Source organism: Candida tropicalis (assembly GCF_000006335.3).
Source record: "Candida tropicalis MYA-3404 genomic scaffold supercont3.9, whole genome shotgun sequence".
NCBI lineage: Eukaryota > Fungi > Ascomycota > Pichiomycetes > Serinales > Debaryomycetaceae > Candida > Candida tropicalis.
Window position 1 is genome coordinate 419,354 of NW_003020061.1, and position 14,039 is coordinate 433,392.

Sequence of the window (14,039 nt, forward strand, 5' to 3'; positions counted from 1 at the left end):
ATTCTGTATTAACTTGATTATTTATCATTACGACAACTTTCATTTTCTTTTTTTTTTTTTTTACTTTCATATGTTATTTTACATTGGTATATAATTTATAATTAATAGATCTATTGTTAACGCGTTTCTGATTTTCAATTTACATATATTTCACAAGTCTATTTTTCTTTTATAGTACAAATTCTAGAAATTGGTATTCATCATTCTTCTAACATCACTTTTCCTACTTCCAGGAATTAAATCATTTTCAGGTCCATTCAATTCGCTTTGTCCATATTGTTGTGGTTGATAACTATGTGGTACAGAACCAGCAGGTTTGAATTTCCTTTGTTTGGTGATTTCCGTTACTGGATTCAACATAACCACAGATGATCTAGATAATTGGGTAGCAGAAGGAACATTATGTTGTACAGGTTCTTGCTCTGGGAAATAACTATCAGAAATATTTCTCTGTTGGTTGTGGTTTTGCAGTGGGAATGATGCTTGGGATTGAATAGATGGAGAATTAATAGGCGATGACCAGACACCATCATTTTCAATTGGAATAAATGGTTGTTTTCCTGAACTTGATGGTTGGTTCTTTAAATTTGGTTTGAAATTGGTATAAGTTTGTAAAGTAGATTTTCTGAAATCAGCTGGGTTAGGTAATTTTTGTAATGCAGGTAATGGTTTCTTAGCTTGTTGTATACGTCTCTGTTGTTCATGTTGATAATAGTTGTAATATTGTTGTTGTTGGAATTGATGATAAAAGTTTGGATCCACTGGTGAACCAAATTGTTGTTGATATTGTTGATTGAATTGATCGTAATAGTATTGTTGATGATGCTCAACATCTTCTGCATCATTATATACCGAAGAAGCAGTACTAATTCTTTTCTCATAATCTGTATCCATTTTTAATTCATTATTGATCTTATCGACTGGCACTGGTGGGTGATTACCATCAACTTCATATTGTCGAGGTTGTTGTGGAGCTGCATCATTATCAAAATAAACCTTGTAAACAGATTTCATACGTCTAATCTCTTCTTTTTGTTCTGGACTCAATTCATTCATTTCGTCATCATCGTCATCATCATTTTCGCCATGACCATTGTCATCTTCATCATCACTTTCGTTTTTCAATAAATTAAATGCAGAAATTCTGGGAGATTTAGGTCTAGAAGATACTTGTTTACTCTTTGTGCTAAAATGAATTTCATCATCATCACGATTATTATATTCATAATCATCGTCATCATCGTCATCATCATCATCATGGTCATCATTGGGAATAGTATCAACTGTGGTTTCTGTAGCAGTAGTGGCATGTTCGTGTTCGTCATCAAATGGAGATGGAGATGAATCTTCCACTTTGTTTTCACTTACCACTATTTGTGGAATACCTGACTTGTTCATTGATGATTCTGATTCAGTTTCCATTTCATATTTAGTAGCAAATTTTTCCTCTGGAACAGTTGGGGTGGCAGAAGAAGAAGAAGAAGAAGATGATGATGAAGGCTCATCATGTTCATTGAATCCACCACCAGATACAACTTGATTAGATTCAACAGCAAAATTAGGTACAGATTCATTAGGGATATTAGTATATTGTTTACCATCTTTTTTCTTTGTTGGACTTTTTGCAGATGATGGTTTTCTTGAATGAGTAGGAGCATTTAATCCGGAAGAAGATTTTTGATCAAGATGCATGGAATTCGATCTTGATCTGCCAAGGATATTAGAAGGGGTTTGATAACCTTGCAGATCACCAAGGTTTCTTGCATAGTCATCTAAAGATAATTTGGATCCAGTTTGATGTTGATATGGTAAAACAAAACTGTCCAAATATGGATCTCGTTTTTGTTGATGTTGTTGTTGACCAAATTGATGAGTACTTACATTATCCATTGGGTATCTAATTGAGTTTCTATTATCAAATGGGTTTTCTTGATATGACTTAATCTGTGGGTAATCTGGCAAAGCAGTGGCTTCGCCATTTTCATCAAAATCAGGATCATGTTCCATACTTTCTTTTTTATCCTTTCTATAATTTCTATAAAGGAAATATCCAAGAACACAAAATATAGCAAGACAAGGTAATACAATAGACAAGGCAATGGTAACACTATTATCACTAACGGGTTTCTCACATTGATCTGCTTTGGGATTATTTTTACAGTAATCTGATGATGAACTATCTGAATCATCATCGGATGATTTTGACGCACGAATCTCAATCGTGGGTGTTCCTCTTCTTTGGTAGATCGGCATAGTTGAGGGGAGGAGCTGTTGATTTATTGATTGAATAAGTAAACGAATGAAAACAAACTGCTGGGTATTAACTCAAATAAAACGAATGACTATAATGGTAATGGTGATTAGTTTTCAAGGAATTGCAACAAGTTCGTAATCTCAACTGAAATCTCTTTGGTGATGGTGAATTTTTCTTCTGTAGCGTTGAAGGAAAGAATATAAAAATAGATCCGTGGGATTACCTGAAGACTCCAATGAAATACTACTACTAATAATAATAAATAAACCTTATTAATTGCACAAGGTAGCAACTGAATAGTTTTCGAATAATAAGTAATTCAAAGAAGAAGAAGAAGAAGAAGAATACAAAAAAATATAAAAAATTATTTGAATTCAATCAAAGAGTGAAAGAAGAAAAACAAAAAAAAAAACAAAAAAAAAAACCTGAAAGAGAACGAAAGATGGGATTATTATTATTATTGTACTGTACTCTACTGCGCATGAAATCTTTCTACATAATGTAAACTTTTTGATAAATGAAATTTAAATTCAAATGAAACAATAAAATCACATAGTAACATACACATTGTGTTAATATTAATGTTAGTGTAACTGAGATTGAGAGTGAATAGAATTCACTGTGTGAGTATGAGTATAAAGAAAAATTTTTTTTTTTTTTTTTTCATTCGGTCGTTAGTCAGGTCGTGTCCCACGAGGCGTGTGTGTGTGCGTGTGTGCGTGTCGCGGTACTATTTTGATTATGACTATTTTTGTCCTACATTACATAAGCTCCTACAGAATTTAGCCTATTTCAGAGGGAAGTATTGTATTAACTTAAGCTTCTTCAAAACTGTATAACTTAAATATCAAACAGTCTCATATTGTCCAAGATAACCATCTAATAATATTCAATACTCACATGTGACTATCTTTTTTTTTTTTTTTAAGGTACTCGACCGACCCTTCGAGAAATAATATCGTATTAACAATAACAATTACACGAATGGTTGGGCGAATTCTTTGTTTCATCAATGTCCCACCTCATTATAAGCATTTTTAAGCCAAAAATGATGATGTTCCTAACATTTTTGTTACCTCAATAATGCATTGCAGAAAAGAGAATGTGTTCTACGTGAATCAGTTCAGTTTGTGTGGTTTTGATTGTGATGTTGATTGTGATGTTGATTTTGGGGACACGATCTTGCACTCATATTTTGTGTATGACGCGTCCTTCCTATTTGGTTTCGGTTTTATATTTCGGAACGGGATTCCAAATAGAATCGGCAATATAATTACTACCTGCAAACAAAGGGTTTCCCAGTTCCTTTACCAATCTGTTTTCCGGACAATCTATCGAGTTTCGAATAAACCCACAATGATACATTATAACTTTGCCTGACAAACTTCCCAAACAATCAGTTGGTTATATTCTTTCTTACACATGAGCCTTGTTTTAAAGCACAAATCCTAATTCACAAAATCAAATAAATGCATGATCTTGTTATGAGACTGGGAAGGTTATAACGACTCTAAGAGAATTGATTTGTTCAATTTGCACTGCTTACTAATATTACACTTACCTTCTAATTGAATGAACCGTTTGTTGATGTCTTCGGTTCAACTTAAACTGTCTGATTAGGTTACGATATCTACTTAGGTTGTACACATATTCCTCAAGTTCATGATCATTTGATCCGAAAAAGAACACACAAACATAATACGGATTTATTTTCTTTGTTGTTAAGATTGCAGATACAATTCACAGCCAAATGTTATACTTTTGCATATAGATTTAACCTCACATCAATTGACAATTCAAATTTACACCATACTTAGAAGTTCTATATCTAGACCATCGAGAATATAGTAAAAGATTTTATTGTTAATTATATCACACCAAATGATTATCTGTCTTCTTACATCGAGCTCAGAATAGTTTCATCCATATAATTACTACACACAAGCACTACAATTAAGTCCAACGATTCCCTTCTATACTCACCAGCTCGACGTCCATTGTTGATCCTGTTGTAGTGTCCAATAGAAACGAAACAGGACCTTTGCCTTTGTAGGTCTCCATGAAATGTTTACTTTTAACAGGCGAGCTTTGTTTTGAATATGGCCCCAAATTTGAAGGTAGATCATAATAAATCGAAGAAGTGCTTGGTCTCTTTGAGTTTTGGTTTTTAACACTATCTCTTACCGAACTGTTAGGATTACTGCTTGACAAAACTCCTCGAATAAAATCCAATCCCCTTTTCAATATCAAAATACCCAATGTACACGTTGCCACAAATATCCAGATAGAAATCAAATCTGCTGAAGATGTATTCCCTTCTTCTACAAAATTATTACTTTCAAACTCATGAGTCGTGTTATATGAAGATATCAACTCCACGGAAGCGGCTTTGTGTCTGTCCTCATGTAGTAAAGGAACTTCGTCAAGTATTGTGCATAATCTTATCACCAAGTCTTGGAAAAATAGTAGTAAAGTATCTTGGAACTGTTTGATGTAATGGCTAATTGGCATCCTGGATATTGCTTGATTGGTGTATGAATTGCACACCCTTGTAAACACTGAGTTGTGGAGAATGATTACGGAGAAACAAAAGGACTTAATTCCATTTTTGTTTACTTTTTTTTTTTTCCCCCTGTTTCCTGTTTCCTGTTTCCCCCGTTTTCTCTTTTCCCTATTTCCGTTTTCTCATTTGACTTTCTCTTTCTTTTCTTTTCTTTTTTTTGCTTTAGATTTGCACTTTAAATTTCTTGTTCATAATTGATCTGACCGTTATCGGATTTGTGGATAACTGGGTATTACCACTGAATCATGTCCGCCAATTCATCTGTGACTTCAACTCCGACTCAAACACCAACACTGGGACCACCTTCGTCATCTTCAACTCCAGGTCCTACTCCAAATTCAACAACTGTTACCCAGGGTCCTGGCCCAAAACGTATTAGAAAGAGCTACAGTCGAAATGGGTGTCGAGAATGTAAGAGAAGAAAGATACGATGTCCAGAAGAAAAGCCTTTCTGTTCCACTTGTGTCAGATTAGGGAAGCAATGCTCGTACCCATTGGCAGGGGAGAAGGTACTAAGAATATCAAGACGTTTGATTAAAGAAGAGGTTGAAAATATGGGGAAATCAACACAATTTTTACCTGTTCAATATGACATTCCGAAACGCATCAAAGTCCCACCTGTATCGCCAAGTCTATCCAAACAATCTCCATTACATATCGAAAACTTGATTAATAGCAATGATTTTTTAAGTGGAACAGATTTAAGTAGTTTAACTACGGATTTAAACAATTTGGTGACAGATATTATGGAGGGATCAAATATTCCATTCTTGCAAGATGATTTCCAATTTGATTTCTTGAATGATTCATTTGTGGTGGATGAAATAACGAAAAATATACCCATAGACTATATAAAATTACCCCGAAAACATGAACAATTATACTGGGAAGAATTCTATAATAATTTTGCTCAAATCATTGAACCATTCCAGGCATACCATTCGAGAACTAAAACCACTTCAAACCCGGCTAGAGATATTATTTTACACACTGCTGCCAATGAACCCTTTTTATTAGCAGCAATACTCGCTGAGGGTGCAAACACTTGTTTTTTAAAGTATAAACGTCCCGAGGATGAACGAGCATATGGGGCATATTTATCCAAGTGTTTGAAATTATTGGAACCAGCAAGAGAAACAAATTTAAATGCAAATATTGAAGCAGTTCTATTGACATTATTATTGCTAACAGCAGCCACAGCTACTTCACAATCCCTGCAATGGCGACCTCATTTGGTAGGAGCAAAAACATTGTTGATCAAAGCTTTCAATCAGAATGTTTCAAAAAAGTTTGTCTTTTGCAAATACTGGTTCTTATCAATTGAAATTTTGGCAGGATTGAGTACAAGTTTAGGTGGTACTTTACAGACAGATTATGAAATCGACAAGCTCATGACTCCAGGTAATGAATACGAAGTGGGGGTATTGAAAGAAATTGGTATAATAACTGATCAAGGGTTCAACATTCTTATGGGTTTTGACAACAGCTGCATCGCTTGCTTTGGTGATTTGTTGAAAATATTAAACAAAAAGAGAAGTAACATTAATATCAACACTATGGAATATGTGAAATTAGTTTCGGAATTTTATACACAATCGAATATTGTTTACATCAACTCTCGAGGAGTTATACCAGAGAACGAGTTGACCCGATACGTTCCAGGTTTACCCATTGAAGAACTTCGGATTAATAATTCAAGTTATTGGATTAGCTGGCAGGATGTTTCCCATCAATCATATGTTCTTTCCTCGATTATTATGATTCTAACAAGATTTTTCATAATTGACGTTTCCAGTCTAGTTGATCAAATGATTCTGTTTATTCATTACTTGAATCAATTTTCTGATGTGCAACAACATGCCTCTCCATACTTGTTGTTAATGATTCAATGGCCACTACTAGTAACTGGATTGAGTACCACCAAGACAGATCAAAGAAACTTGTTATTAAAGTATTTTTCAATGGTTGGTCAGATTGGTGCTGCTTCTGCTCATGTATCAACTCAAATCTTGTTAAAACATTGGAAAGGTGCCATAGATAATGAAGATGCTGATACATTGATTTACTAAATAATACAACAAGAGATTACCCTTCTGTATATATGTATCTCTCTGATTTTAATTTATATATTATAAATATAGAATATGTATATGTTCAGTAAATTAATGCTATTCTTTTCTTATTTTTTTTTTTTTTATTTACCAATCACCAGGTACAAGAGGACCTCTAGCAACAGGAATATTTCTTTGATATTTAGTACCACCTGGTCTACCTGGAGGAATATAAGGATCTGGATGTTTCCATTCAGCTAATTTTTCTTTAGTTTTTTGAATTGTTTTTTCTAATTCTTCAGGAGTTGAAATATGTTTATTAGCATCAAATTGTTGTCTTATATTTATAGTAGCATTTCTATAAACATCCCATTTCATAGAATGATCAAAAGCAGTTCTTAAAGCTTGTCTAAACAATGATGAAACTCTTTTAGTATTTGCTTCTGTAAATGGTAATATTGGAGTTCCTGACATGATTTGTGATTCTTTTAAAAGTGATTAATTGGTTTCTCAGATATTTCAATACAATTATTTTTTATTATTTTGTAAATTTTCTATTGGTTGAAAGAAAGAAAAGAAAAAAAAAGTGGGTGAAAAATCTTGAGAACAAGCAAAAAAAACTGCGACAAAGAGACAAATTGATACGACATCAACAACTAGCAAAAATGTCGGCCAAAGTGGTTTGTTGCAACAAGCTTCTCTATGTTATATCCAAATGACCTCATCACCATAAGTATGTTTGATTATTATCATAATCTGTATAAGTAATATCCAACCAAATGTGTTGTTATCTTTATGAAATATGACACTTTGAAGCTTAAGACTTCTCCCCGAATTTCGTTTGTCACACTATACAATGAAAAGCTTAGCTAACATCAAGATACAATCTCTAGCCCCGATTCCAACTCATCGATAGTAACTACTACATAATAACAACTCAATTTACAAAAGCATCACTCGTGTAATAAATTCTTATACAGAAAAATACAAATATTGAAAAATGAACACATACAAAAACAACAACAATTCTACTTTTCAGAAACAGCCATCAAACTACCGACAAAGGACAAAATCAATCTACTTCTGACTTCATTGATATCTTCTGGAACTAACCAGATTAAAGCACCCAATTTTCTTGCAATAGAAATGGCCAATTTGGCATTGGCATATTTCTCTTCATCACTGTTACCGGAATAAACCAAGTCGTAATCAACGTAACCAGGTTTCAAACCATTAAGAACATCCAATAAGAAGACACCATTGGCCAAGGAGGAATCGTTGAATGATCTGACAGAAGAAGATTTGCCACCTTTGGCAACTTGCTGGTTGGCCCACTTCAAAATATCGGCATCAGTAAGGTTATGACCACCTTTTCCTAGTTCTGACAATGTGTTGATAATGTTACGTCTCATCAATTGCCATACCAATCCTAAAGTCAACAATTTATTACCATCAACAATGTCTGAACCTTCAATACCAACAAGAGAAAATCCGTTGGCTTTTCCGATTTCAACCCCATAGTTAGTATTTTCCAATGCCTTGAAACGTGAAATTTCTGCACCTGATGACGGCTTCTTGTTGATGTGCTTCCAAGAAACAGACCCTGGAAGAACTTTATCATAAGCTTGTAATAAGATCAAACCATCCTTCAAATCTTCAAAAAGTGATACAACTGGTGGATCGACATCCAATGAGTTTAACCACAATGTGAAAACTCTAGCTTCTCTTTCACCTTCGGCATCAAATTCTTCGATTTCAATATTTTCGTGTTCTTCAATTGGTTGCAAACCTGGATGGGTGTTGAACAAATTGGCAACAAAAGCCAAGTTCAATTTTGGATTACCAGACACCAATGATTTTGGAGTCAAATACTTTCTGCAGCCAATTTTCTCGGCATTATCCAAAACTTGCTCAGCTCTAGTCAATAAATCACCGGTTTTCAATGGACCCAAGTCACAGTGTTCTGGTTGTAATTGGTTTAACAAAACAGTGTAATTTTCACCATCGCTAACATCCTTAGAAAAGTTGGCTACTCTTCTTTGAGACCCAGCATTCTTCAAATGGTAATTAAACCAACGCAACAAGATTTGTTCTGGTGGCAAACGCAAAAATTGTTCCAATGTTTCATCATCTTCCAATAAACGGTATAATTCTGGATGGTACTTGATGTCAACTTTGGACAACAAACCTCTTCTAATAATTTGCCAAATCAAACCAAGAATCAAATGTTCCTTACCATCAATTATATCTTCGGAATGCACATTAACCACAACACACCCAATGGCTTTGGCTGAATTGATAACGATATTTGCATTTTCAGACATTTGGAAGTTATTCAATGCCTTCTTACCCTTTGGCATGTTCAAAACTCTAGTATCAATAGTGTCTGGAACAGAATCATTGATCAATTTCGACAAGACCAAACCATCTCTACATTCATCAAAAATTTGGAAAGTTTCTGTATCAAATGGTAATCTGCTGCCAATTTCTGGATCATCTTCCAAGACAGAATTAATGTGTCTAGTAAATTCGGTTCTTTCTTCATCATTGATAGTATGGGTTGTACCAGAAGTTTTACCTCCAAGGTAAGTCTTGTTCTTACTATTAGCAGTTGGGATTGGTGGAGGTGGCTTTTTAAATTTTGGGGAAACAACTGGAGATTCCGAAGATCCAGCAGTAGTTGGAGGTGGTGTACCAGATGAAGAATCTTCTTTCAATTTGGCAACCAATTGAACATAATCGTCCAATTCAACGTGACCTGAAGCATCAACATCAACTTGTTTCAAAGTTTCTCTAGCTTGATCATAGGAGTATTGACCTTTTTTGGAAATTGCGTTGATTACATCTTTCTTTTCTACCCAACCCTTATCGTCCAAATCAATACTTCTGAAATCTTCAATAATATTGAATAAATCAGATTGATCCAAAATTGGATACTTTTTCTGTAATTTTAAAACGTTCATCGAGAAATTGGTTGAGAATAATTATCAATTGGAATAAAATAGAAGTAAAAGAAACAAGGTTTAAAACTATAAAATACTGATTGGATCTCTCTTTCTCTCTTTTTTCTTTTTTTTTTTTGTTCTTGCTGTGGGAGAAATTAGTGCTGGATGGTGTGAGCGCTTGCGACGATTTCTGGGATTTCAGTGTACATAACCACAAAATGTTCAACAAGAGAAAATTCATAAATGCGTGAACAAACAGAAAATTTCATTAATGCGCCCCCCTTTTTCTAATGTGACTGGACATTGAGATGTAGGGCACAAGCTTACGAGATCTCAGCTTAATTGATTCTCAATGCCAGATGGGTAATTTCTTTGAAGTACATTATTAAGCTTCGCCTCTGGCATAGCTTTACTAGTATCTCTTCTCTTTTTTCTTTTTGGTAGATTTGTTTGCTTCATTATATGTGATCATATTCTATATCACTCAGGCATTGATCTTTGATGCGGTGATAATGACATGTACTGAAATACGTCTAGATTTGGATCGCCATCTTCTACTCTGTCATATCTTTTCAAGCAGTCCTACTCAGAGTTCATTGTAAGGTACTGAATTATCAGTCTCGGATGTGTATTTACAGATCACGTGCGTGTGTCATTTTTTTTTCCCCCTGTCTTTAAAGATGTAGTGGATTCTATGGTCAAGCCGAGACTGACAACCATTTATCAAAAGTCAACGCTGGTATAACTCGTCAAAACTGTGGAATAAACCAGCATCATGAACACAAACGGCCGTCGTTCCAAATCAATCAAGTCTGATTCAAACTCAACTTATACATCACATTCATTGGATCAGCAACAAGCATTAGTATGTGATAATCTACCGCAACCTACAATTGAATTGGAGCCGGTTCACTTGCAATTCAACTTGAACAATAAATTTAATAAGTTGTTAGTAAGCAATAATGTTATGTTTATATTATTATCCAACTTAGTGTATAGAATTGATTTGGATAATCCCTCGTTAGTTGATAACTATCTGTTGCCTGGAAAACTCACAAATGCTTGGCTCAACCCTAATGGAAAGGAGTTAATCATGCAAATAGACAATGATTCATACTACCAACTATACGAGAAATCCTTCAAACAATTTAAATTTAAACATACTAATATCACATCCGTTGCATTCACAGATAGTCGTGCCTTAGTCATAGGTACACAAGAAGGACATATCTACTTGTATGAAAGATCATTAAAACAAGTATACAAAACCAACTCCCCAATTCACGGCATCACCTTTTCTAGCAACAATTCACAAATAAATATAATTGCAGATAAGTTATACACATGGGATTGTTTTGATACATCCTATTCTGAATTATATAAAGTATTCAAGCATACAGATCCAACAATTAGAACCATTAACCCACCAGGTTTACTTTTTTGTGGTAAGGACCATTTCTTGTTCATAAATCGTGACAATGAAATACTTACAAATGATGGAGAAATGCAGGTCGATCGTATTGGTGATAAATTGGCAGGAGTTATGACGTCGCCACATCATATCATAGGGTACCATGAGAATCTGATCAAGATTTACAATAAACTCAACAAGGAAAGAAAGGAAATAACTGTTTCTAGTGGCAAAATACGAGGAATAACTGCTGATTTTATTTCAAACACATACTGGGTATATACAAAGAGTTCTATATACGAACTAGTTATTGAAAATGAATCGATTCTGGTTTGGTATGACTACTATAAGATGGGTAAGTATATGGAAGCTTTAAAGTACTTGGAAGACGAGAGAGAAGACAATTTTTTCAAACGTGATTTGGTTTTGATCAAACAAGGATATGACTATTTGCAACAAGGTGGCTTTGGTATAGTTACTGATGACTTGAGTTTACAAATCCGAGGTGTTCAGATATTGGCAAAGCTGACGGAGCCATTTGAGAAAGTATGCTTGATGATTTTGAACCATCAAGGATTGGATAAATTGCTTACTGAATACTTACTTGCGAAAATGAATAGAAAGAATAAGATACAAATGGTTATATTGTCGACATGGATTATTGTGTTAATGGTTCGAAGTGGGGATACACGTTTTACCGGGTTTGTCAAAGAAAATTTCAAATATTTAGATCGTCCTACAATGTACCAAGTGTTGACATCAGAAAAGTTGATATTCTATGCTGAATTGCTTGAAGATTACTCCTATATTTTACTGTACTACCTCAACAAGCAGAATTGGAAGGAAGCAACGAATACATTGATCAAGCTATACACCAAGGGTATGACAGAAGCAGTATATGAGACTTCAGTTTTAATGTTAATGAATTATCCTAAAGTAACAGAGACATGGCTAAAGCTTGAGTTACAATATGAAAGGCTCTTACCTGCCTTATTGAATCATCCCGATTTGGCAATGTCTTTCCTTCAGAAGGTGACTATGGAAAAGAATTACAAAAAGAGTAAACATGTTAACAACACATATTTATCACTATTGATTACCAGTAGTAATACCGATAAAAGAATTATAAAGTTCATTAATTCTACAAACAACTATGATAAGAACTTTATTCTCAGATTGTGTATTTCCCACCAAAAGTATCATTCAGCTGTGTTGCTTTATACGGAGATGAAATTATTTGAACAAGCACTAGACTTGGCACTTTCCCATGAGTTGGTTTCACTTGCAGAGTTCATATTAAGTAAATTTGATACTAATGATGATGAGCAAGTGTCGAGTATCAAGTACGAAAATGCAAACTACAATACAAAAAGAAAGCTTTGGCTAAAGTATGGTAAATACTTGATTGATAAAGACTTGGAATTAAAGGAAACATTACGCCAGTCCTCACTTCAATTGAAAGATGTGCTCATGCTACTTCCAGATGGCGTGTCGGTTAATAGCTTTAAGGATGAGATTGTAGAGTCATTAAATGGATACAATGCCAAAATTAATCAGTTATCATTGGAAATGAAGGAGTCTTTGGCCATATCAACTAGCTTGAAGCAAGAATTAAGAGATTTCAATAAAGGCAAAGCCGTGGCTATAATCGAACCGGGTGAACCGTGTGCATCTTGTGGACAATTATTGCTCAAAAGTGCTTCGTTGGTCTATTTCACTAATTGTCATCATGGATTTCACAGGGCCTGTATCAAGGATACGAGCGCATGTTGTCTTTGTAATGACTTCAAAATATAAGACTTCGGCCAGATTTTGACTTGCTGTATCTGTATATGAACTATTGAATAGACCGGTATGCAGTTTAGTTCCTGCAGTAATATAATTAAACATATTTAAACGCATATTTAGAGATATTTACAGACAGAGATCGTAGCACCAGAGAAAATTGAATATGATTTTACAAAGAGTCAGCTCGTCTGTTGGGTGAATACACTAGTTGACAGAAGACATATTTGTCGTCAAAAGAGAATACCCTAAAATAATTATCATCAATTGACATCATTCATCTGCTTGCGTAACCTTATACAAGTTTTAATTCAATGTCAGTTCTTTGTTACTTTTTTTTTTTACTTCAAGGTTTATACTACCGGGTATTGTTCATGTAGAAATGAAACCACGGATAATGCCAAAACGGAGGAGGAAAAAAGTTTCAAACAATGAATGTTATACATTCTCTGCAAATCGTACTAATGAAATGACCATTATCAAATATCCGATCAACATATTTCTTTATACTCTAAATAAGGTATTGTCATAGGTATGGGTGAGTAAATCCTTATGTTACTTGCGTCAGTTCCTTGCTGGTTTTTTTTTTTTTTTTGTCTGAAATTTCTTTTACAGTGGGGGGACATAGATTTGAAAGCGGAATTGAAAAAATAAACAAACAAAAATTCCGCTCTCAGCCAAAATTCTAAGAAATCAGAAGAAAAGAAAACAACAATCCCTCAAAATGTAAACAAGCAAAATTTGATGTAAACAACGGCTTCGGAGGGTAAATATAGAGTACTTTTGATAGTCTCGTTCCGAGTTTAATAGTTTGTTAATTATTTCAAACAGCAGTAAATAATACTCTATAAAGCGCAGTGGTAACTGATACCTGCTACTTAGACATCTAATATTGTCTGACCATAAGGTCTCTTTAGAAATTTTTGGTGCTGTAATCAACAGCTTCAAAAAGGCATGGTTAATTGCTTGTTTCTCATACAAATTCATTTTTTTTCTATTGGAATTTTTTGATTGTTTGATCACGGAGTAT

At 34.2% G+C, this 14,039-nt stretch overlaps 6 protein-coding genes across 6 annotated transcripts; 2 read left to right on the forward strand and 4 right to left on the reverse strand. All coding sequences in view use genetic code 12, as the record gives it.

Moving 5' to 3' along the window:
* Window positions 1-183: 183 nt before the first annotated feature.
* CTRG_05745 (uncharacterized protein) lies at window positions 184-2,253 on the reverse strand (the record flags this gene model as incomplete). The annotated part of the gene is made up of 1 exon (XM_002551401.1): window positions 184-2,253. The coding sequence occupies one exon, from the start codon at window positions 2,251-2,253 to the stop codon at window positions 184-186; it is 2,070 nt and encodes a 689-aa protein (XP_002551447.1).
* Window positions 2,254-4,207: 1,954 nt separating this feature from the next.
* On the reverse strand, window positions 4,208-4,765 carry CTRG_05746 (uncharacterized protein; the record flags this gene model as incomplete). The annotated part of the gene is made up of 1 exon (XM_002551402.1): window positions 4,208-4,765. The coding sequence occupies one exon, from the start codon at window positions 4,763-4,765 to the stop codon at window positions 4,208-4,210; it is 558 nt and encodes a 185-aa protein (XP_002551448.1).
* A 297-nt stretch (window positions 4,766-5,062) lies between these two features.
* LYS14 (Lys14p) lies at window positions 5,063-6,886 on the forward strand (the record flags this gene model as incomplete). Its single annotated transcript, XM_002551403.1, has 1 exon — window positions 5,063-6,886. The coding sequence occupies one exon, from the start codon at window positions 5,063-5,065 to the stop codon at window positions 6,884-6,886; it is 1,824 nt and encodes a 607-aa protein (XP_002551449.1).
* A 129-nt stretch (window positions 6,887-7,015) lies between these two features.
* On the reverse strand, window positions 7,016-7,342 carry CTRG_05748 (uncharacterized protein; the record flags this gene model as incomplete). The annotated part of the gene is made up of 1 exon (XM_002551404.1): window positions 7,016-7,342. The coding sequence occupies one exon, from the start codon at window positions 7,340-7,342 to the stop codon at window positions 7,016-7,018; it is 327 nt and encodes a 108-aa protein (XP_002551450.1).
* Window positions 7,343-7,896: 554 nt separating this feature from the next.
* Window positions 7,897-9,831, reverse strand: SAC6 (fimbrin; the record flags this gene model as incomplete). The annotated part of the gene is made up of 1 exon (XM_002551405.1): window positions 7,897-9,831. One exon carries the CDS (start codon window positions 9,829-9,831, stop codon window positions 7,897-7,899), a length of 1,935 nt encoding a protein of 644 aa, XP_002551451.1.
* A 757-nt stretch (window positions 9,832-10,588) lies between these two features.
* Window positions 10,589-13,021, forward strand: CTRG_05750 (uncharacterized protein; the record flags this gene model as incomplete). The annotated part of the gene is made up of 1 exon (XM_002551406.1): window positions 10,589-13,021. The coding sequence occupies one exon, from the start codon at window positions 10,589-10,591 to the stop codon at window positions 13,019-13,021; it is 2,433 nt and encodes an 810-aa protein (XP_002551452.1).
* Window positions 13,022-14,039: the final 1,018 nt, after the last annotated feature.